This window comes from Tiliqua scincoides, chromosome 2 (genome assembly GCF_035046505.1).
Source record: "Tiliqua scincoides isolate rTilSci1 chromosome 2, rTilSci1.hap2, whole genome shotgun sequence".
NCBI lineage: Eukaryota > Metazoa > Chordata > Lepidosauria > Squamata > Scincidae > Tiliqua > Tiliqua scincoides.
The window spans coordinates 30,775,608-30,797,198 of NC_089822.1; the positions used below are offsets into that span (position 1 = coordinate 30,775,608).

The following is a 21,591-nucleotide window of genomic DNA, read 5'->3' on the forward strand; positions in this document are numbered from 1 at the left end:
TAAATATTCATGGTGGTTAACCATGATGGCTGCATTGAACCTCCAGATGCAGGGCAGTATGTCACTGAATATTATGTACACAGGAGCAATAGCGTTAATTCATGGCTTGTGGGAAAACATTCACTGCATTTATTTCTGACTATTATTATTATTCATTTCATATCAAAACTACTACATTATCTCAGCCTTACCTACCTCACAGGGTTGTTGGGAGGCTAAAAGAAGGGGAGGAAACATACACACCACGCTGAGCACCTTAGAGGAAGGGTGGTATAAAATATGAAAATATTAATCAATTAATATTTTGTATTAATTGAGCCACCGCACTCGCACCCCCAAGGTTCTGGTTCACACCTTCACACGCCATTTGTAAATGGAAACAGCAGTGATTTCACTGCAATCCTTAGCATGTTTACTGAGAAGTAAGTCTGCTATATTGAATAAGTCCAAGGTAAGTGTATGCAAAATTGCAGCTTAATATACTACGTGCAGGCTCTATTCCAACAATTCTGTATAAATGAGAGGTAATTAGAGGCAGATACTTGGTTTTTGTGGCTATCAGTGATTAAATTACAAAGCAATCTTAGGCAGGTTTATTCTGAAGTCAGACCTACTGAGTTCAACAGTATTTCATCCCCCAACGTGTGATTAGGAGTGCAGACAGAGTACATGATTATATATCACTCTTTTAAAATATAATGGAGATAACATGAAATCTCTACATCCTAATAGCTAAGTTGCCACTCCAGTTTGGACGAATGTTAGGCAGACATGTTAGGGTTTTGACATCATGCAGTTGGATTTTACGCAATAGAAGGAAGTCCACATTTGCAAAACAAGACATTCAAGAATCCTGTTAAAGCACCTATGGCACCCTAAGGCCTGAGCTGGAGAGGCTTCAGGAAACAACGTGTAAAGGGTTGTTGTAGGGAGACGAATACTGAGGAAGGCCAGATCATGACCTGAAGAGAAAAGCCTTGCCCAGATTGAAAAGAGCTAAAGGATAAACTACACGTGGTACACTGTCCACTAATCACATTAGCTGAATGGCCTGTTCTTTGTTCCAGAGTGTCCTTGACAAGGGGTCATTTGCAGCAGAGATGAAACCAAGATGGAGCATTTAAACCTTCCATTCTCTCTTAGCTGTTTTAGAGCCCAGTCCTGAGTTGCTGCAGCATCCTGAGTGCAACTGGGCAGCCACTGGCAGCTCTTTGGGGAAAGGGTACATTTGTAAGGATAAGGGAAGTAGCCTTGCAATGGGGCTGCTTGATTCTGCGGTGGCTCTTTAGCTGGCAGCCAGAATCAAGGAGTCCCATGTCAGACTGCATGCCCGGTTATGGGGCTGAGCTCCACTGGTCCTACTACCTCCTGCCCTGATCCCTCCCTGCCACACCTTCCCCCCACGCTCTGCCCACCCTGGAACGCCTCCTTTCCACCTCCCCCCTGCCCTGGCTTACCTCTTAGCCACCAGGCAGATCGCTGACCTCTGATCGGTGCTGTCCCAAGTGCAGGCTCTGGTGCTCAGCTGGCACTAACCCCTGCAAATGTGCCTTATGGTATGTTTGTGACAGTGCGTGCCAGTAGTGAGCTGGCGTACACAGCATAGGAGTGGGTCCTTCGTTCGCTTGGGTTCCATAACCATTGGAACACTGATTGGAACACTGCCAGGGGGAGTGATTGTGTGGGAGTTTCAGGGGGAAATTGGCAGGAAGAAGAACCCTGCCCCTCCTCTACAGCTTCTCCACAGCAAACTGCCTTATCAAAGGGGCTTCAGAATAAAAAACTGGCTGTTATAAATAAAAAACTGGCTGTTAGGCAAATATCACACACATCCAGCAAATAGCATCTAGCTTGGCCCTCAAGCTCTGAGAAAGACGATGGTGCCATCATTTGAAGTGGTTCTGGTGATGTGTCGACATGCCGTAAGCCACAGTCGCAATTCACAATTCTGCAAAAACTCTAGAATCAATCTGTTATGGATTTATATATCTTTATTTGTAACATATAAAAATTATGTGTTCCAAAGCTTATAAAACAGGAAATATTTCATCAAATTGATTTTTAGTATTAAGAATCCATTATGCCTGAATTCCACTTCAAGAGTTGACAAGTTGGCCTCTCTTTCTTTTCACCCTCCCCAATATGCAGACACAAACTGGAATACCTAAACACACGCGTGGGCTGCACTGATTTGCCCTGTACTGCAATATATCAAAGCTAGTTCTACATTTTATGACATGCTGGCATGACCAGAACCCAGGACACAAGTTATTGCATAGGGCAAAGAGCTACAGAGAGGGCTGAAGGTATGACAGCTAATGACTAGGGTCACAAGGGAGCAGGTTTAGGCCTTATTTTTATTGTAAACCCTGTTTACTTTCATCTGTATACATATGCACGCTTGCTATTTATACCTACAGAAAAAAAAAGTGTGATCCTTGGGGATACTGATGCAGTGAGAATAAAGCCTGGCCTTCCCTCTGATTCTACATGGGGGTGCAATGGGTCTATGGCTTCAGAGTGCCTACAGAAACATTATACTGTCCATCACGGTCCTTGAAATACATAATCTTTCCTTTCCCACACACTAAAGCTATCAAAGTGGCAGGCGTGTGGTAGTAAATGTATACTGATGGCAGTACAATATTCTTTATTATTCAGTACAATATCTTATACAGAGCTGTATAACCAAAAGTATACAAAATATAAGTTTGCACACAAAATATTATGTTAGCAACTTCCTGTAGATACTGTTACTGACTGTACTGGTACAAGTATCCCTTCGACTAGCCCTAGTTATTAACTGGCCACTGGTACTACTACTGCTGCAGGGTTCAGAGCTCTCTCTACAGCACAAGAGATTGCTAAGCTGTCGCTGGCATTCAGAAGAGGCGTAGTAATAGATCAAAGGATCTATGCAGCAACTTACACTGCTAATACAGACACAGATGAGGTAGGCAAAATAGATATTATCCATGTAGCGTTTGTAAGAAAAATATATGTAATGAATTAACAAGAGAACATTTGTTGGACCAAAACACACAATAAAAACCGAGAACACAGCTATGGACAAGAGTAAAGCCCGCCTCTTCTTACTCTGTTTTGCAGCAATGTCAGAAGAGCGAAGACACCGGATGATGCACACGTAGCAAACTGAAGAAATAATTAATGGCACAAAAAAGAAAGTGGAAGAGAAAATAGTGAAAAAAATAAAGTAATACCCTTCAAGCCTATCTGCGTGCAACACATCATGACAGGTAGTGATGTTTAATTGAGGTATTATCCATGTTTGCTCAGTAATTAGCAGAGGGATCACACCAGCCAAGGCTACAAACCAGATGGCAACACACACAATGTAGGCCCGACTTAAAGTGCGCCATGACAAACTCTGCATTGGGTACACCACTGCCAGGAAGCGGTCAATGCTTATGGCCATCATCAGCAGTATGGAACAGTACATGTTGCAGTAGAAGGCAGCGGTGACGACACGGCACATTTCAGGTCCAAATGCCCAGTTGTTGCCAGAAAAATGATAGGAGATCTTAAAAGGCAGCACACTCACAAAGAGTACGTCAGCAGAAGCCAGGTTGAGCAAATACACCACGGCTGGCTTTTTCACCTTCATTTTGATCAGGAACATAAGAATTGACAAGATGTTCAGAGGGAGACTCAAGGCAATGATCAGAGTATAGAATGAAGGGACGAAAACCGTCAACCATGGGCTCTTCAGGTATTGCTCTGCGTCTTTTGAGACAAGAAGAGCAGCATTTTGTATTTGTGGGATTCCAGCGGATCTACTTGGATTGATATACCCTGATCCAGAATTTGAATCATTTTCAGTATCCTCATCACTGGCTGGCAACGGAAATTCTTCAACCGTGTCATCTTTTGTATAGCTTCTTCCAGCAAAGGTTTTTATTATGCCACCATTTTTGGAAAAAGATTCTAAGAAATAAAGAACATGATGATTAGACATGGCATTGACATATCATGCACACATTAGGAAATACTCTTTGTGAATTGCAATACTTTAGTGGCTTAGAATCAGGATCTTAAAAGGGAGGTTCACTGCTATTACTTTTCCTCTCCTATAAGATCAGCATGGGAGGTAGTTCTTTTCTAGTTCCTTTTTATTTTTCTTCTGTTATTGTGTTGGAAGCTTATACATGAGATTACATTTTGGGACACATAACAACCCCACTTGTGTTTGACTTTGTTTGCATATAATAGAATACAAAACTAGAAATTCTCATTCATTACCTTTCATATTCTAACACAGCATTGTCAGGGATCCAGTAATTCACTAAATATTTATCAGATGCTTTCTCCATGCTATTCAAACTTGTTTCAGTGCATGACCTTGTATTTTTGCCTGATGACTGAGAAAAGTCTTGCTGAGAATCATGGGGTTTCCATGATCACAGTAACCCACAGATAGACATAGGAATATAAACCCCCTTAAGTAGGGATTTCCTGCCTCATGATGCATGGATCTAATACTTTTTAAACTGACGGTGTGCCTTGACCATTTTAATGTCTTGCCAATGTGCCCTGAGATAAAAATCCCTGTCCTAAGGACTCGTGAATTTTGGAAAAAAAAAACTTTTAGAAAACAAAGGGAGGTTTTCACCTCAAAAGGTCCTCACCAATCCCATGATTGAGCCCAATCCAGAAGCTAGCCAATGGCTAACAAACCCACAAATGGGTGGGAAAACAAAAGCAATACTTAGCACAGGCCCTCACCAGTAAGAAAGGATCCCGTGATTCAGTCAACCCCACCTAGAATCCCAGAGGATCCTACAGAGCCAAAACCTTTAAAAATCTTTGGCTTTAGTGCCTTGTGTTCTTCAGTCTCCTTTGCTCATAACATCCTGCCTTGCTGTTGGCCTGCCGAATGTTCACCCACTGGCACTGGGTTAATTCACCCCCAGTCCATCTGCAATCCCAGCACCACCACCAAGCACTGCCAGTTAGCACCCAGGATCTGTAACACCCCTCAATCCCCATTCCTTTCCAGCCTTCTCCCTCCCCCCAGCACTACTGAAGCTGCTAAGCCAGCGTGTATTGGTCAGCTAACCTTGTGAGCCACTTCTCCCCTCAGTGCCCCTTCCCTGCAAGAAAGGCAGTTTGGATCCCCCTCTTCCTGCTCTCTTCAAGGTTACTGCCTCATTGCATGCTAGGGCTTGCTTCTTAGCCCTCTTTCTTTCTCTTTGAGGCCTCTCTCTGACCAGGGAGGCTTACCTGGTCTGCACGCTTGCTGCCACAGCCCCTGCAATGCAACATGGTTGATTAATGATGGGTGACCTTGGCCTGCAGTGAAGCCTTGCCAAAGACCCACCTGCTCTCTGTTACTTTCCTTGTCTTGGTCTGGTTGTGATGCTTCATGTTTGTTACTTTCCTTCTTTGCTTGAGTATTGTGTGAGTGCAGCTATTATCTTGTTATCTCAAGAGACGCTTGGGGGGGACATGATTGAGACATACAAAATTATGCAGGGAATGGACAGAGTGGATAGGGAGATGCTCTTTACACTCTCACATAATACCAGAACCAGGGGACATCCACTAAAATTGAGTGTTGGGCGGGTTAGGACAGACAAAAGAAAATATTTCTTTACTCAGTGTGTGGTCGGTCTGTGGAACTCCTTGCCACAGGATGTGGTGCTGGCGTCTAGCCTAGACGCCTTTAAAAGGGGATTGGACAAGTTTCTGGAGGAAAAATCCATTATGGGGTACAAGCCATGATGTGTATGCGCAACCTCCTGATTTTAGAAATGGGTTATGTCAGAATGCCAGATGCAAGGGAGGGCACCAGGATGAGGTCTCTTGTTATCTGGTGTGCTCCCTGGGGCATTTGGTGGGCCGCTGTGAGATACAGGAAGCTGGACTAGATGGGCCTATGGCCTGATCCAGTGGGGCTGTTCTTATGTTCTTATTCACAGCTTGTTTCTAGACTCTCCTTGCCTGCAGCTTTTGGTTCAAGCTACAGAGAACTGCTGCTAGCTGCAGACTTTGGCTGTGGCCTAAACTGCCAGAACCTTTCTCACTAACTTCCTCACACCTCTCTTCCCTTGTACCCCAAACCTCCCCTTTCTTCTCCAGGGTTCTTCTGGGATGCCAATCTAATCTCTCCCTATGTCCCTTCTCTTTCCACATTTCCCCCTTTCCACTTGGCCCCTTTCTCTTATAAGGAGTTCCTCTCTCTTCCCCACTCATCCTTCTAACTGCAGGGTTTTCTCATGCATAAATGTTAGACATAGTCTTCTGCCTAGAGTAAAGTGTAAGCAAGTTATTTTATCAGGCGCTGTTTGAAACCCCCTTTTTGTTTTGCACACTCAAGTAAATGCTTTGCATCTTCATGCTTGTTTCTGTTTTCCTGCTGCCTACTGAATTACACACAGCTGTGCAATTGGCCACTACTCAGGATTCCAGCACAAGATTGTTTTTCCTCCCAAGTGTGCATGTTACATGTGTTTTCAAAATACATTGTCGGTAACAACATACAACAACAAGAACCTAATGAGAAATCATATAAATAAAAACAAAGTACCAGTTATACAGAAAAAAATAGAGACCATCATGAGTGTTCCTCAAGAACTACTGAAATATGTGTTAGTACGAAACGCTGTTATAAACATCCTCTTTTTCCCCAACACGAGTGCAGCCTACCCTACTGTAACTTCATCTTGGTTTCTGCCTGGCATCTCTGAGAGCCAAGCAGGACCTCACCCTGCAAGGGGTGATGAGATGCTGAACTCTCAGGAGAGGTCATGTTAATTAAGAGCCATTAAGAGGGAGGAAGGCTGTGGTACTGAGAGGCATCTGTATGTCATCTTTCCCCACAAGGTCTTGCAGATCTGAGAGCTCCATTCTGACAAAATTGCAGCAAGCACAAGTCCTGATGAATAAGAAATTATGTTTATAATTGCCTATTAGCCAGGATAATTCTTTTCAGATTCCTAATGCCAAGAAGTCTATCCCATTAACAACCAGAGCCAGGATGCAACTTCTCCAGTTGGGAAGCCAATCAAGCCTTCTGTGTACTCCTGGAAGGACAGGAAACTTATGCTGCATACCTAAAGAGAAGATCCAAGCCCTGTTTACCCAGAAATGCTGTTTCCTTTTGCAAAGTCCCAAAACTATCCCTGAAAAGCAGAATTTGGTCACTTCTGCTGGGAGTGGGAGTGTCCCACAACCTGTATCCAGCACAGGTTTGGGGCTGTCTGAGACTTGGCCAGAGGAAAGAGGTAACTTTTCCCCTTACCCAAGGAAAAGCCACAGCAGCCCCAATGGGTCTAGTCAGATCTGCACCACCTGACAAGGTGGCACAAATATGAGCAGCCAGGGACTATCCTGGGCTGCCCAGGAATGGGGCTAGGATCCAGCATAAGTGCCGGATCTTGGCCCCATCTACCGCACCTTACCCACCTGCCGCCCACCCTCCCCCTAACCCGAAATGCCTCCCTCTCGCCTCCTCCCTGCCCTCCCCATGCCCCCCCCAGATCCCTGCACCAACCAAGCTTGGCCAACACAAACTCGTCCTGTTCCGGGGCCTGCGTTGGTGCAGGGAGGTCAGCGCATGTCCACCTCCCCTTATGTCGATACAAAAGTGCTTTATGCCACTTTTGTGATGATGCTGGGCTGGCGCAAGGGACTTGCATTGGCCCAAGGGTGCCTCTGGATTGTGCCTTTATATGCTTAGGACCAACAAGCACACTGGAGGGCAAGCTTTGGGTTGAAAAGGGTACGGTGGACTTAGTGGTAAGTGAATGGGGCAAATGCCTCAGGCGCTGAGCTCATGCAATCCTAGGATCGTTTGGGAAGCCTTACCGAGGCTCCCAATGTGACTGGAAACTGTACGTCTGGTTTTCTGGAAATAAAGTTTAAGACCGTGGGGAAGCCTCAGAACACTTCCCTGGTTGGTCTTAGTGTTGCACAAGGCTCCATCTCACTTGGTGAGTGTGGGGGGCGCCATCACGCAACTTTGCCCTGGGTGTGGGGCAGGCTGAGTCCATTACTGGAAAAGGGGGCAGAGCTGCACAAGCCAATAAGGCAGATTCCACTGCAAAAGCTGCAGCCAGTGATGATGCTGTAGTGACAGGATACAAGGCTAGGGGCTCTGCTTCTACAGCCACAGAGTGGCACCAGCCCAGGGATGCGCAACCACCTCCCCTATCAAAGCAGCACTGAAGCAATGGGAGAAGGCCCAACAGGAAAGGCTTATGCGGAAAGGCTACGGCGTTTGGGCCTCTTCAGCCTAGAAAAGAGACGCTTGAGGGGGGACATGATTGAGACATACAAAATTATGCAGGGGATGGACAGAGTGGATAGGGAGATGCTCTTTACACTCTCACATAATACCAGAACCAGGGGACATCCACTAAAATTGAGTGTTGGGCGGGTTAGGACGGACAAAAGAAAATATTTCTTTACTCAGCGCGTGGTCGGTCTGTGGAACTCCTTGCCACAGGATGTGGTGCTGGCGTCTAGCCTAGACGCCTTTAAAAGGGGATTGGACGAGTTTCTGGAGGAAAAATCCATTATGGGGTACAAGCCATGATGCGTATGCGCAACCTCCTGATTTTAGGAATGGGTTAAGTCAGAATGCCAGATGTAGGGGAGAGCACCAGGATGAGGTCTCTTGTTATCTGGTGTGCTCCCTGGGGCATTTGGTGGGCCGCTGTGAGATACAGGAAGCTGGACTAGATGGGCCTATGGCCTGATCCAGTGGGGCTGTTCTTATGTTCTTATGTTCTTATGTTCTAGGCCAAGATTGGCAGGACCCTCATAGACTGGAAAGGGGTGACTCCAAAATGCAGCAGAAGGGAGAAAAGCCCCCCCCCCCGCATCGAACCTGGCAAAGGGGGTGAGAGAACATCCATAGTATAACAGGGTTTTAATCTGCAGAACTGAAATTATAACTCAGCAGTTACATTTTTGGAACTGGAACAAAGAGACATCTTGAAGTAGGAAAAAATCTGGATCAGATATTTTGATCTTGTTATAGTCCCTCTGCAGCTGAAACCATTAATTATAACTCTTCTTGGATCCTAATAAAAGAGTGCCGATAAATATATGTTCCTTTCTCACAAGCTGAAAGCTATTAAATTAATATTTTTATCTCTATAAGTATTCTAAAAAACATTTATCTTGTCTCATAATTCCAGTGCAAGATAGCAAACATAATAACAAGCCTTGCTGGATCACACCAAAAAGACCCATTAAGTCCATCATCCTGTTTTGCAAACTCATCAACCAGAAGCCTCTGGACACCCACAACAGGAGATGAAGGCAGACCCATTTCCTGTTACTGTTACCCTGCATCTGGTATTTAATGGCATACTGCCTCTGAACCCCGAGACAGCATGTAGCCATCATAACTAAAAGCCATGGATAGATTTGTCCTCCATGTATTTGTCCAACTGCCCCCTTTTTTCCATTTTTTATTGTGATACACAGAATACAATAAAAACATTGCAAATCAAAATATCAGTATAACATTATATGTTAAAAGAAAAACAAAAGGAAAAAAGAAAGAAAAAAGATCATTAATGATACATTCTAAGCATGCATTTAAGAAAGTCTTCCAAATATCCAAGAATTTATCCACACAGTTTTCTTCTATAAAAAGCTGACTCAAAAGAAGATAGTGCTAAGAGATTCGCAGTCCACTGAGATTTTTTTCTTTTTCCTTTTATTGGTGAATAGCATGATACAAAAGATACAATTTTAGTGCATAATATTATCTATAAGGAAAGTGAAAAAGTGAAACAAGTGAGAGAAAAATAAGAAGTGACAGAAAAAAATCTATACAAAAATATCCAAAAAAAGTTTCAAAATATCAAAAAATTTAACAGCAGCAGACCACTGAGAGACAATGGGGGGGAGGGGCATATGACAATTGTAACTTCACTTAAGAGATTCTAGGAGAAAAGGTATCACACAAAAACCTAAATATAGTGTAAAATCTGCTGATATATCTATGTGGTATATAAAATTGCACATATACGATACGGGGAATAATATTCATTTTTATGGCACTGATTTTGCCCCACAAAGACAAATTTAAATGTGCCCATATGTCTAGATCAGGGGTGTCCAAAGTTTTTGGCAGGAGGGCCACATCATCTCTCTGACACTGGGTTTGGGGCCGGGGGAAAAAAGAATTTATATTTAAAATTTGAATAAATTTACATAAGTTTACATAAATGTGTATATTAAAGATGAACTTATATGAATGAATGAAGGTCTTGCAATAGCTCAAGGCCTATAAAAGGCCTTGCACAAAGCAAGACTGGCCCTTCCTTCGCTGCCGCTACTGCATCACAAATGTGAAACAGCAAGCAGTGGAGGGAGCCCTCATCCCACAGCTCATGCAAGAGGTCAAACAGTCGTCCTCACGCTGAGAGCAGTTGCGTCGGGCCAGTGGGGGTTCCAGCACATCTCCGGAAAGCCAGAGGCTCATTGGAAACTGGGGGCTCCCTGAGGTCTGCATTGGGAGTCCTTGAGGACTGCATGTGGCCCTAGGGCCGGGGTTTGGGCACTCCTGGTCTAGATCCAAAGAATTTTCACTTATAATTTATTAATGTTCAAAGTAGTAATCTGCATTATATTTTTAAAAATTTGTATACCTAAGTATTTAATCACAGTTGGACACCATTGGAATTGCCAATTACCATATAAACAACGTAGGTTATTCTTACCTAAAGGTATCGATTCAAAAACCCCTTTTAAAGCCATCTACGCTAGTGGCCATCACCCAATCTTATGGCAATGAATTCCACAGACTAATTATGTGTTGTGTGAAGTACAGCACCACCATCATTTGTCCATCCTAAATTTCCCAGCAATCATTTTCATTAGATGAGCCCTGCCCCAAGTGCTGCGAGAGGAAGAAAAGTTTCTCTTTATCCATTTTCTCTATGGCATTTTCTCTTACTATTGTACGTTTCAGTCACTCTACCCTTGTCATCTTTTTTTCTAAACTAAAAAGTTCCCAACACTGGATTATTCCTTTGGCCACCAAAGTAGCCATTCATAGCTTTGGGTTATCCTGCTTAACTATTGTCCAAACTGCAAGGTATACTCAAATCATCAGGTTACTGAGGGCGGACACTAAAGACAAGTCTTGTACCAAATTAATTTCCCAAGAACTGAGCAAGAACTGAGCAAACTGCAGCAGACAAATCTGTCAAATTTCACATTACTCAGGCGTGTAGATGAATCCAAGTTCCTACAGTTTGGACAGGGTTTATTCAGAGCATTTTTTGTTGTTGAATTTTTTGTAGAATTCCCTACAAAGCAAAGTGCATGGCCAGTCTCTGCTGTCAACACCTGGTACACAGTGTCTAGTTATGGTTTTAAGTGACCCTGTAAGGATGGACAAAGTTGAGCAAATCATCATCTAGCACCCACATGAAATATATTTTGAGAGTTTCTGAAGATCATATGCATCCAAACCAAATCTGGCAACCAGGCAATGGCAAAGTTTGGGAGCGCACGCACACAGGAACACGAGTGCACACACGCACAAAGCTGTATGTATAGTCACTAGCACTATGCCAATAAGCTACGTCCAGCTTGCAGTTACCTCTCTCTTCTCAATTTACTTCTGAACTGAATTGAGTCAGGGTGTAAATCCTCCTATTGGTATCCTGCTTCCATACAAGACCTTTGTTTTCTATTTTGATTTTGGAATTAAGTTAAAAAGGATTGTATCACAGTGCCCACATGCATCCAAAAGGAGGAATGTGTCAGGTGCCTGCCTGGTATGTCTAGAGACTCTTAAAATATAAAAGGATCCAGGTCAAGATCATCTGAAAAGCTGAACTCATCAAAATTTGTTGTACTTCTAATTGGACCTGATCTGCATTTTCCTCCCTCCATATTTGAATTCAAGTGCAATATCTAAGAAAGTAGACAGGAGACATTTAGATTTTTAGTGCCTTTATTAGCCAGAGAAATGGAGGATCTCCATCAGTGTAGGGACCATGCTAAAGTCCTGCCACTTGACGGGGAGATGGAAGAAATATACTAGTCCTAAATATGAATTGTACATTCTTAGTGGTTTTCTGTCCTTTACCATTGGTCTAACCCAGGGGTGTCAAACATAAGGCCCAGGGGCCGGATGTGGCCTGCGGAAGCTTTTTATCTGGCCCTCAGCTGCTGAGCAGTGCTGAGGTGTTACTTCTGAAAGGGCAGCCCACTTGAAAATTGGGCTCTCCAGTATCTTGAAATACGATCAAGATTTGTGTGTTTTCTCTTCTATCATTTGCAGCTATTGTTGGCATCCTTCAGTCTCGAAAGACTATGGTATCGTGCTCTGAATAGTGGAATAGAGTGTCCTCTCCAGTGCGCGAAGCCTGGGTAAAGTAGATATGGAGGATAGACTTTTCCCATGCAGCAAATCCCCCCCTCTCCACGTCACTGAAATGGTCCAATGGAAAGGCAGAAGCCAATACGGTTGGTTCCAGCGGCGTCACAGGAGTTGCCAGAACGTGACTGTGTTCAGCCATGAACTGCCTCAGGGACTCCGGCTCCGGATTTTGCCTCGAGGTTGACTCCTGAAGCCTTTCCTATAACTGGATGTAGCCACAAGGCAGTGGAGGTTTGGGATCAGTTTTCCTTCTCTCAGATGACCTGCCTTCCCAGGCTCACGAGTCCCATCTACCTGGTGGCTGTTTAGTCACCTCTTAGGACAAGTACAGCCAAACTGAGGGCCTATTCTTATCCGCCGCCCCCAGGGGTTGCAGCTAATTTGCAGCTAATGAGTGAGAAAAAGTGCTTATTTTTGGTTATAACCTGTTTAATGACATCATTTTCTGCCTAATGACATCACTTCCCTCCATCACTTCTGCCCGCAGCAGACATGAATGTTATTCGGCCCTCTATATGAAACAAACTTGACACTCCTGGTCTACCCTACTCTTGTGTAAGAACAAGAAAGGAAAAAAGGAAGAGATTTGATAATTCAATAGGAATCAAAATAATAGAAATGCTTAACACCTAGGCTTCAACAAATCTCTTCTTCAGCAAAGTTGATTCAGACTACCATTTGTGAAAAAACATAAATGCGCATGGCACATTCAAAGTAACTAAAAGTAATAATAAACTGCCTGTTCCCTAAGGGGGTTTGCAATTTAATCTGTTTCAATGCCCATCAAGCTACTGAATAATCACAAAAGCTTATTCAGGCCTCTGACAGGAATGATATTCATACTACAAAAGAAAGGATTACAAGATCATGTGACTTCACATCAGCCTCAACGTATTACTGCACTGATAGGCAAGTTCAGTAAATTGAAGTCTGTACTTTTGTCATTTAGCAATACTCATATACAAAGTATGCAAAACTTGGAACATAACCTCGGTGTCCTTCTCTGGATACAATTTAAAGATCTTTGTATCCTCATAATGTAGAATATAAATGTTTTTATCTATCTTAGCATTTCAACATACATACTCAACTCATGGGGCTTACTCACAAACATGTATAGTTAGTACAGAGGGGTATAATACTAAGTGTTTTGTTTGTGTGGCACTTAAAAGTCATGTTAACCTTAAATGATCTAGCTCTTACAAAATAATTACTTGTTGCATTTGAAGTTAATCTGAAACACCAACCATTTCCTTTGGGAAAAAAAAATGCAATTCTGAATAAAGCAGTGTGTTGACTAACAGCCCAATCCTTTGCATGTCTACTCAGAAGTCAGTTCCATTAGAGTCAACAGGGCTTACTCCCAGGAAAGTGTGGATAGGATTGGGCTGTAAAATATTTGACACATCACTACTTTTTATTCCCCAAACTGCCACATGATCTCCAGAACAAATGAGGTGACTCAGAACCATCTAATTATTGGTACCCAAAAATTGCCTTTGACATGTTCTGTTTACAGCCAAATGATGAACAGAATTTGCACACTGCTCTAACTTGTTTTTATAATTTAAACTGTGCTTGCTTTTTACTACTCCTGTAATTAAGGGCCCAGTCCTATCCATTTTTCCAGCACTGATGCAGCCGCAATGTAAGGGAACAATCAATCCCTTACCTTGAGGGAGCCTCTGTTACTGTTCCCCACCACAGGATGCAGCTGTGCTGAAAAGTTGGATAGGTTTGGGCCCTAAATTACTCCAGAGGTACTGAATTTGATGCAGATTATCACTTGGGATAAAAAGGCATGTAAATAAGACCTAGTAATAATCTAATTCTCACGAGTAAATAGTATCAACAATTGAAAATAGAGAGAGAGAGAAAGAGAGAGAGAGAGAGAGAGGTTAAAAAGGAGGCTCAGGGTCACCGCTGCTATTCAGGATATGAATTTGTAGGAGAAAAGTATTAAGACTGTATACTCATAGCCAGAGCACTGTCACTAGGGTGGTTAAGGCACAAGGTTTATAGTGTGCAATAAAGAAAACCACCATAAGAACATAAGAACAGCCCCACTGGATCAGGCCATAGGCCCATCTAGTCTAGCTTCCTGTATCTCACAGCGGGCTACCAGATGCCCCAGGCAGCACACCAGATAACAAGAGACCTCATCCTGGTGCACTCCCTTGCATCTGGCATTCTGATATAGCCCATTTCTAAAATCAGGAGGTTGCACATACACATCCTGGCTTGTAACCCGTAATGGATTTTTCCTCCAGAAACTTGTCCAATCCCCTTTTAAAGGCATCCAGGCCAGATGCCATCACCACATCCTGTGGCAAGGAGTTCCACAGACTGACCACACGCTGAGTAAAGAAATATTTTCTTTTGTCTGTCCCAATTCTCCCAACACTCAATTTTAGTGGATGTCCCCTGGTTCTGGTGTTATGTGAAAGTGTAAAGAACATCTCTCTATCCACTTTATCCTTACCATGCATAATTTTGTATGTCTCAATCTTGACCCCCTCAGGTGTCTCTTTTCTAGGCTGAAGAGGCCCAAACGCTGTAGCCTTTCCTCAAAAGGAAGGTGCCCCAGCCCAGCAATCATCTTAGTTGCTCTCTTTTGCACCTTTTCCATTTCTACTATATGATTTTCAAGATGTGGCGATCAGAACTGGACACAATACTCCAGGTGTGACCTTACCATCAATTTGTACAACGGCATTATAATATTAGCTGTTTTGTTCTCAATACCTTTTCTAATGATCCCAGGCATAGAATTGGCCTTCTTCACTGCCGCCGCACATTGGGTCGACACTTTCATCAATTTGTCCACCACCACCCCAAGATCTCTCTCCTGATCTGTCACAGACAGCTCAGAACCCATTAGCCAATATGTGAAGTTTTGATTTTTTGCCCCAATGTGCATGACTTTACACTTACTTACATTGAAACGCATGTGCCATTTTGCTGCCCATTCTGACAGTTTGGAGAGATCCTTCTGGAGCTCCTCACAATCACTTCTGGTCTTCACCACTCAGAAAAGTTTGGTGTCGTCTGCAAACTTTGCCACCTCACTGCTCAACCCTGTCTCCAGGTCATTTATGAAGAGGTTGAAGAGCACCGGTCCCAAGACAGATCCTTGGGGCACACCGCTTTTCACTTCTCTCCATTGTGAAAATTGCCCATTGACACCCACTCTCTGTTTCATGGTCTTCAACCAGTTCTCAATCCATGAGAGGACCTGTCCTCTAATTCCCTGACTGTGGAGTTTTTTCAGTAGCCTTTGGTGAGGGACTGTGTCAAACGCCTCTGAAAGTCCAGATATATAATGTCCACGGGTTCTCCCGCATCCACATGCCTGTTGACCTTTTCAAAGAATTCTAAAAGGTTCGTGAGGCAAGACCTACCCTTACAGAAGCCATGCTGAATCTCCCTCAGCAAGGCCTGTTCGTCTATGTGTTTTGAGATTCTATCTTTGATGAGGCATTCCACCATCTTACCCGGTATAGATGTTAGGCTGACCAGCCTATCGTTTCCCAGGTCCCCCCCCCTTTCCCTTTTTAAAGATCGGCGTGACATTTGCTATCCTCCAATCCTCGGGCACCGTGGCCATTTTGAGAGACAAGTTGCATATTTTAGTCAAGAGATCTGCAACTTCATTCTTCAATTCCTTAATAACTCTTGGGTGGATGCCATCAGGGCCCGGTTGATCTTTAATTTGTCAATGAGGTCTGAAACATCTTCTCTTTTAACCTCTGCCCGAGGTCTTCTGCCGTGAAGACATATGCAAAGAACTCATTCAATTTCTCTGCCATCTCTAAGTCCCCTTTTATCTCCCCTTTCCCTCCCTTGTTACCAAAAGGGCTGTTTTATATAGGGGAATAATTACACTGCCCTTATTGGAAACTTCAGGACCATAGGCTGGATAACAAAACAGAATAATGCAGAAAATTCCCTTTTAGCTTAAGGAGGAGACTGAGGGAAAGATAAAAATATAATCTTTTATTAAAAGTTATTACAAAAGCACACAGGTAACATAATGCACATAGAAAAATGATGTGTCTTGGTCCTAGTACTTGCATCTAGTGTACCTAGCTTTATGGTGGTTGCATGTGAAAAGTATTTGGTGCATCCGAGGAAATTAGAAAAGGATAGGTTGTAGGGAAGTATTTCAGGGGTCCCTGATCTGCCAAACCCAGTTGCTGACTAAAGATGGGGAGAGAAGGGGAGATAAAAGGGGGGAAGAAGGGAAAAGGTTCCAGATGCAGATAGTTACCTTTCTTGTAGAGCAGTTGGATGGGAGGGGGGGAGAGTCCTGGGAGGAGGACCTTCTGCCTTGGAGGGGGGGGGAGAGTCAGAGAGCGCGAGCATGTGCCAGCTTCTCTCTTAAAAAGGGTTTTTGCTGACCTGGAGCTGACCTGAATGACCTGGATGTGACCTAGAGCTGACCTGGATGTGCCTGCTTACTACACAGTGGGGTACTTGGAATATGTAAAACATTGAAAGGATTATCTATGTGTTTTGAGATTCTATCTTTGATGAGGCATTCCACCATCTTACCCAGTATAGATGTTAGGCTGACCGGCCTATCGTTTCCCAGGTTCCCCCCTTTCCCTTTTTAAAGATCGGTGTGACATTTGCTATCCTCCAATCTTCTGGCACCGTGGCCGTTTTGAGGGACAAGTTGCATATTTTAGTCAAGAGATCAGCGACTTCATTCTTCAATTCCTTAATAACTCTTGGGTGGATGCCATCAGGGCCTGGTGACTTATTGATCTTTAATTTATCAATGAGGTCTGAAACCACATAATGGCTACTCTCTTGGTTGGAAGCAACTGTCCAAAACCTTGGTGAGGATGAAATACATATTTCAACTAGCCTACTGTGTTCCAAATACAGGTCCATGTGGTTTCCAACTCCTCTTGTACAGCTATTAAACCCACCACTGCATTTGAATAAGGAGTAAAGCACCCAGTCCAAATTTGCACTGCACTTGAACTTCCTTACAAGGACTAGAATGTCATATCTATCAACATCACATTTGTCAGGGCCAACTTATGCTCTGTACAACACAGGCTGCAATCCAAACCAACTTTCCGGCACTGACATAAGGGCAATGCAACTCCTAGGTAAGGGAACAAACATTGCCTTACCTTGAGGAGGCCTCTATGACTGCCCCCCAACAGCAGGATGCAGCACATGCTCCACTGGCACAGCTATGCCGGTGCTGGAAAGTTGGTTAGGATTGTGCCCACAGACACAAGCCATTGGAAAGGTCTGGGAATTGTTTGCCTCAGTCAAGCCATCAGGGAGTAAAGCTGTTATCTCACCCAGTTCCGCCCAGCCCACAGGTGTACACATTTGATCCCTGTTGCGTATATGCAATGTTGGGCAGAAATGGCTTTTAAAGTGAGGAAAAAAATCTCACATAGGCTTCATAAAACCTGGAAACAGGTTTTAAACACCCCACCCTTTTAAATAAAATGCTGAATATAGGTCATTTATTACGGAGAACAACTCCTCTATGAACAGGATACGAGTCAATATAAGAGGAGTGGCTGGATAAGTTTTGACATGAGTTAAGATACTCTTCTTCCTCATGAAAGAAAAAGAGAAACTTACAGGCATCTTTCTAGTTTGACTTGAATTCATATGACTTTTATTTGTTTTGATATAGCAAACGATGTGTGTGGGCTGGGGGGGTCCCCCATCCCTTTGCTTCTTCAAAAGAAATAATTATACTTAGGTTAAGATTTTATCCTTTAACCAAAGCATATCTCCCCTACAACTTAATAGATAAAACTGATCTCTTAATACCTCATACTCCAGGATTTGATTTACCAGAATTCCTCTTTTACATGTTTTAGGACCCAGTCCTATTCAACCTTCCTATATCAATGCAGCCGCGAGATAAGGGAACAAATATTCCCTTACCTTGAGAAAGCCTCAGTGACTGCCCCCCCCACCGCAGGATACAGCGCACATTCCATTGGCACGGCTGCATCGGTGCTGGAAAGTTAAATAGGATTGGGTCTTCAGACTGATAGATTTTCATTCTGCTAAAAGACTCAAAAGCCTTCTTGGGATTTTCAACTTATATTTATTATCTGTGTATCCATAATGGTTTCCTAATACCCATATTCAAACTGTATTGTCCACTTAAAATTTGTGTCCTCACATGTCACACATAGTATACACCCCAGCCTCAGAAATGCTCAGTCACAGCACTCATGCTGCTTAGTATTCAAACCACTTACATTGTGTCATAGGAATCACTATCACCTGGGAACAGAAAGGGAAACAGGAGCAGTGTGGAATTGCTTTTCATATCCTTGTTCTGAACATAATTAGTATTCTAAAATATAGGCCCAAGCTGAAGAGGGTTTGCAACAATGTTCTTCAACTTTGGAGTCAGGACCCTGATGGAGTTGTGAAACCTCAGTTGTGGGGTCACAGCCACTTAAAAGAATAAAAAGATTGAAGACTACTGGACTAGAGCAACATCGGTTAAAGGGGAAAGCATCTGGTGTACCTCTTCAGGTACCAGGAGATTGTGTCCCTGGCCTGCTCAGGTTCTTAGCAATTGTGCTAAAGTAGCTTTCACTAGTGCCAGGCTTCATGATAACTTTTTCTGCACTCTTTAATAAGAATACTTGGTTACACTGAACAGTGCTGGGAGGGCCTTACGGGGGCAAGGAGTGGATGGAGTATGTAGAAAGGGTCCTAGGAGGGGGGCAGGATTGATGATGGGGTCCTCAGTTCCATACTCTAGTTATTTATATATTGGGGTCGTGGCACGAAAAAGGTTGAAGATCACTGTTTTACAACACAAACGTGACCACAAGTTTATTGTGGTCAATCTGAAGCAAAAGGCCTCAGTACAACAAAGTTTTTTTTGAAGTTTAAAAAAAACCCCAGAGACAAAATTAAATACTTTCTATGAAATTTGGTTTGCTCCTTAATAACAACATGTTTATTTGCTGATGATAAGTGACTCACCAAGAATGGCGTCATTGGTTGGGCCATTTGTCAGCTACGTACAGCAACAGTAAAGATAAGCTGGCAACAAGATTCCCTCCTCCTTCCATCTCTGTACTCTTGGTCAACAAAGAATGTGGACTAAGTTCCTCTTCCGTAAAGTAAGGCTGTGAAAATTGATTCTACTGCAGTAGATGATTCTAAAGCTTTCAAAGCCATAAGCAGTACAGATGGCCAATTTGTGATGCATTCAAGTAACCGTATCTATGTACAAGGAAGTCTGCTTTCCAAGCTGAACACTGTTACTATCCTTTTTTCTGGTGAAGGTGGTGAAGCACAGCAAACAATTCAACAGAGGAGCAAAGCCTAGACCTGTGAAACACTCATATTTCCTGTCCTTTCATCTCAAGGGGGCATTGTGTGAAGCTGTACTTCCTGCAGTTTGGCTGCTTATCTCCCATTGATCTCAGTGAGATTTCAGGAAAACTTCAGCCTGCCTCAGCAGGGAATCCATTCTGGAAGACATTCCCTAAATAAAAAAACAACCCTCATGTTTCCCGTGAGAGAACAAACAAACATCTGGTCATTGTGCAAATATTTCTTGGGGGGGGGGGGAGCAACACACTGTAAGAACATGCTCCTATTTTAATTTCCCTCCATAAAAACAGATGCATCAAAACTTTGTGCCAGCTAGTGCTGCATAGAATTAGGGTGACACAGGAGTAAACCACCAAATTAAAGCACATCCTAGTATCAAAGGCAGCCCCCTTTGTTCTGTCTGGGTTATTCGCTTTCTGGCATCCATGCAGTGAGCTGGCTTGCAAGTTGCCAAGAGAGCTGGTTGGTAAAGGCCGGGGCTGGTCATGTAGCTAGAGGGGTGCAAAGTACTAAGTTTTGCAGGAAGCGTCACCGTGGTGTTCAAGCAGCCCCTCCCCCACTTTGCTTCCCCCCCTGCCTGGAATGGCTTTGAAGAGAAGGGGGGCAGCTTGCATGTAAATTCTGAGGCTCCCTGCAAACTCAGTGCTTTGCACTCCTCTAGGTACACCACTGACCAGGCAAACAACTCAGTGGGTGGAATGGAAGTTTGGTTCCTAGTTGCACTGAAGCCCACTCCCAAGAATACGAGCACACAGAGCAGTGGTTCTCAAACTTTTAGCACCAGGACCCACTTTTTAGAATGAGAATTTGACAGGACCCATTGGAAGTGATGTCATGACTACAAGTGACATCATCAAGCAAGAACATTTCACAATCCTAGGCTGCAATCCTACCCACTCTTACCCAGGAGTAAGCCCATTGACAACCATTGTTAAAAGAATATACATAGTAGCCTGTTAAAAGTACAGATCTGTAACATGTCACCAAATGCAGTCACATACTATGGTAGCATCAAGTCTAATATATTAAAAATAAAATATTGACATGAATGGGACCCACCTGAAATTGGCTCGCCACCTACTGTTTGAGAAACATTGACTAAATGCTATTCATGTCTATGGCAGCTGAGCCTATACTCCACGACCACAGCTTTAGACTGCAATCTAATGCCCAGGTTTACTTGGGAGTAAGTTTCATTGAAATCAGAGGGACTCACTTCCGCGCTGTCTGTCCAACTCAATGGGCATCAAAGGGGGCTTCTGTCTCCGTGCAGGGAGGGGGGGAATGAGGTTCAGTGCCTGGTCCGGGGTGGGGGCTTCAGCTGCACTCGCCCCTCTTCCGGCCTGAACTCTCTTCCCCACCCCGTGGGAAGCGGGGAGCACCACTTACTCACCATTTTGCCCCGGGGGAAGGGAAAGCACAGGGCAGACGAGCGCCGCACTCCAGCCCAGTAGCATCAGCAGGACGGGCCGCCGCCCCATGGCCGCCTCACCCGGCGAGGACTGAGCGAGCGGCCGCAGAGACCCAGCTCTGGCCCAGGAACGCGGTCCGCGGAGGAAGGCAGCCGCGCTGCGGACAGGAGATGGAGCGAGCGCGCCACCTGCACCCGGGGACAAGGGAAGGTCCGCGCCTCCCAGTGTCTCCGCCCCAGGAGGCGGCGTATGAGGAGGAGGCGGGTCTGAACCGAGGAGAAGCCACCGCCCCCTCCCTTTTGCACGCTTGCATGTTACTGGTTACTTCACTTTTACAACTGCTTACACACACACACACACCCAAATCACACCATCCTTGTTTGTATTCCACCGAGCATGTATCTGGGTTTGCCACCTCCTATTCACTCCCACTTCAGCGAATCCGTGCTTTAAGTA

General features: G+C 44.0%; 1 protein-coding gene across 1 annotated transcript; it reads right to left on the reverse strand.

Annotated features, from left to right (window-relative positions):
• Positions 1–1,973: 1,973 nt before the first annotated feature.
• LOC136640875 (proteinase-activated receptor 1-like) lies at positions 1,974–21,357 on the reverse strand. Its single transcript, XM_066616255.1, has 2 exons — positions 21,117–21,357; positions 1,974–3,945 (listed from the first exon to the last, which is right to left on the reverse strand). Exons 1-2 carry the CDS (start codon positions 21,202–21,204, stop codon positions 2,726–2,728), a joined length of 1,308 nt encoding a protein of 435 aa, XP_066472352.1. The 5' UTR covers positions 21,205–21,357; the 3' UTR covers positions 1,974–2,725.
• Between the last annotated feature and the right edge of the window lie 234 nt (positions 21,358–21,591).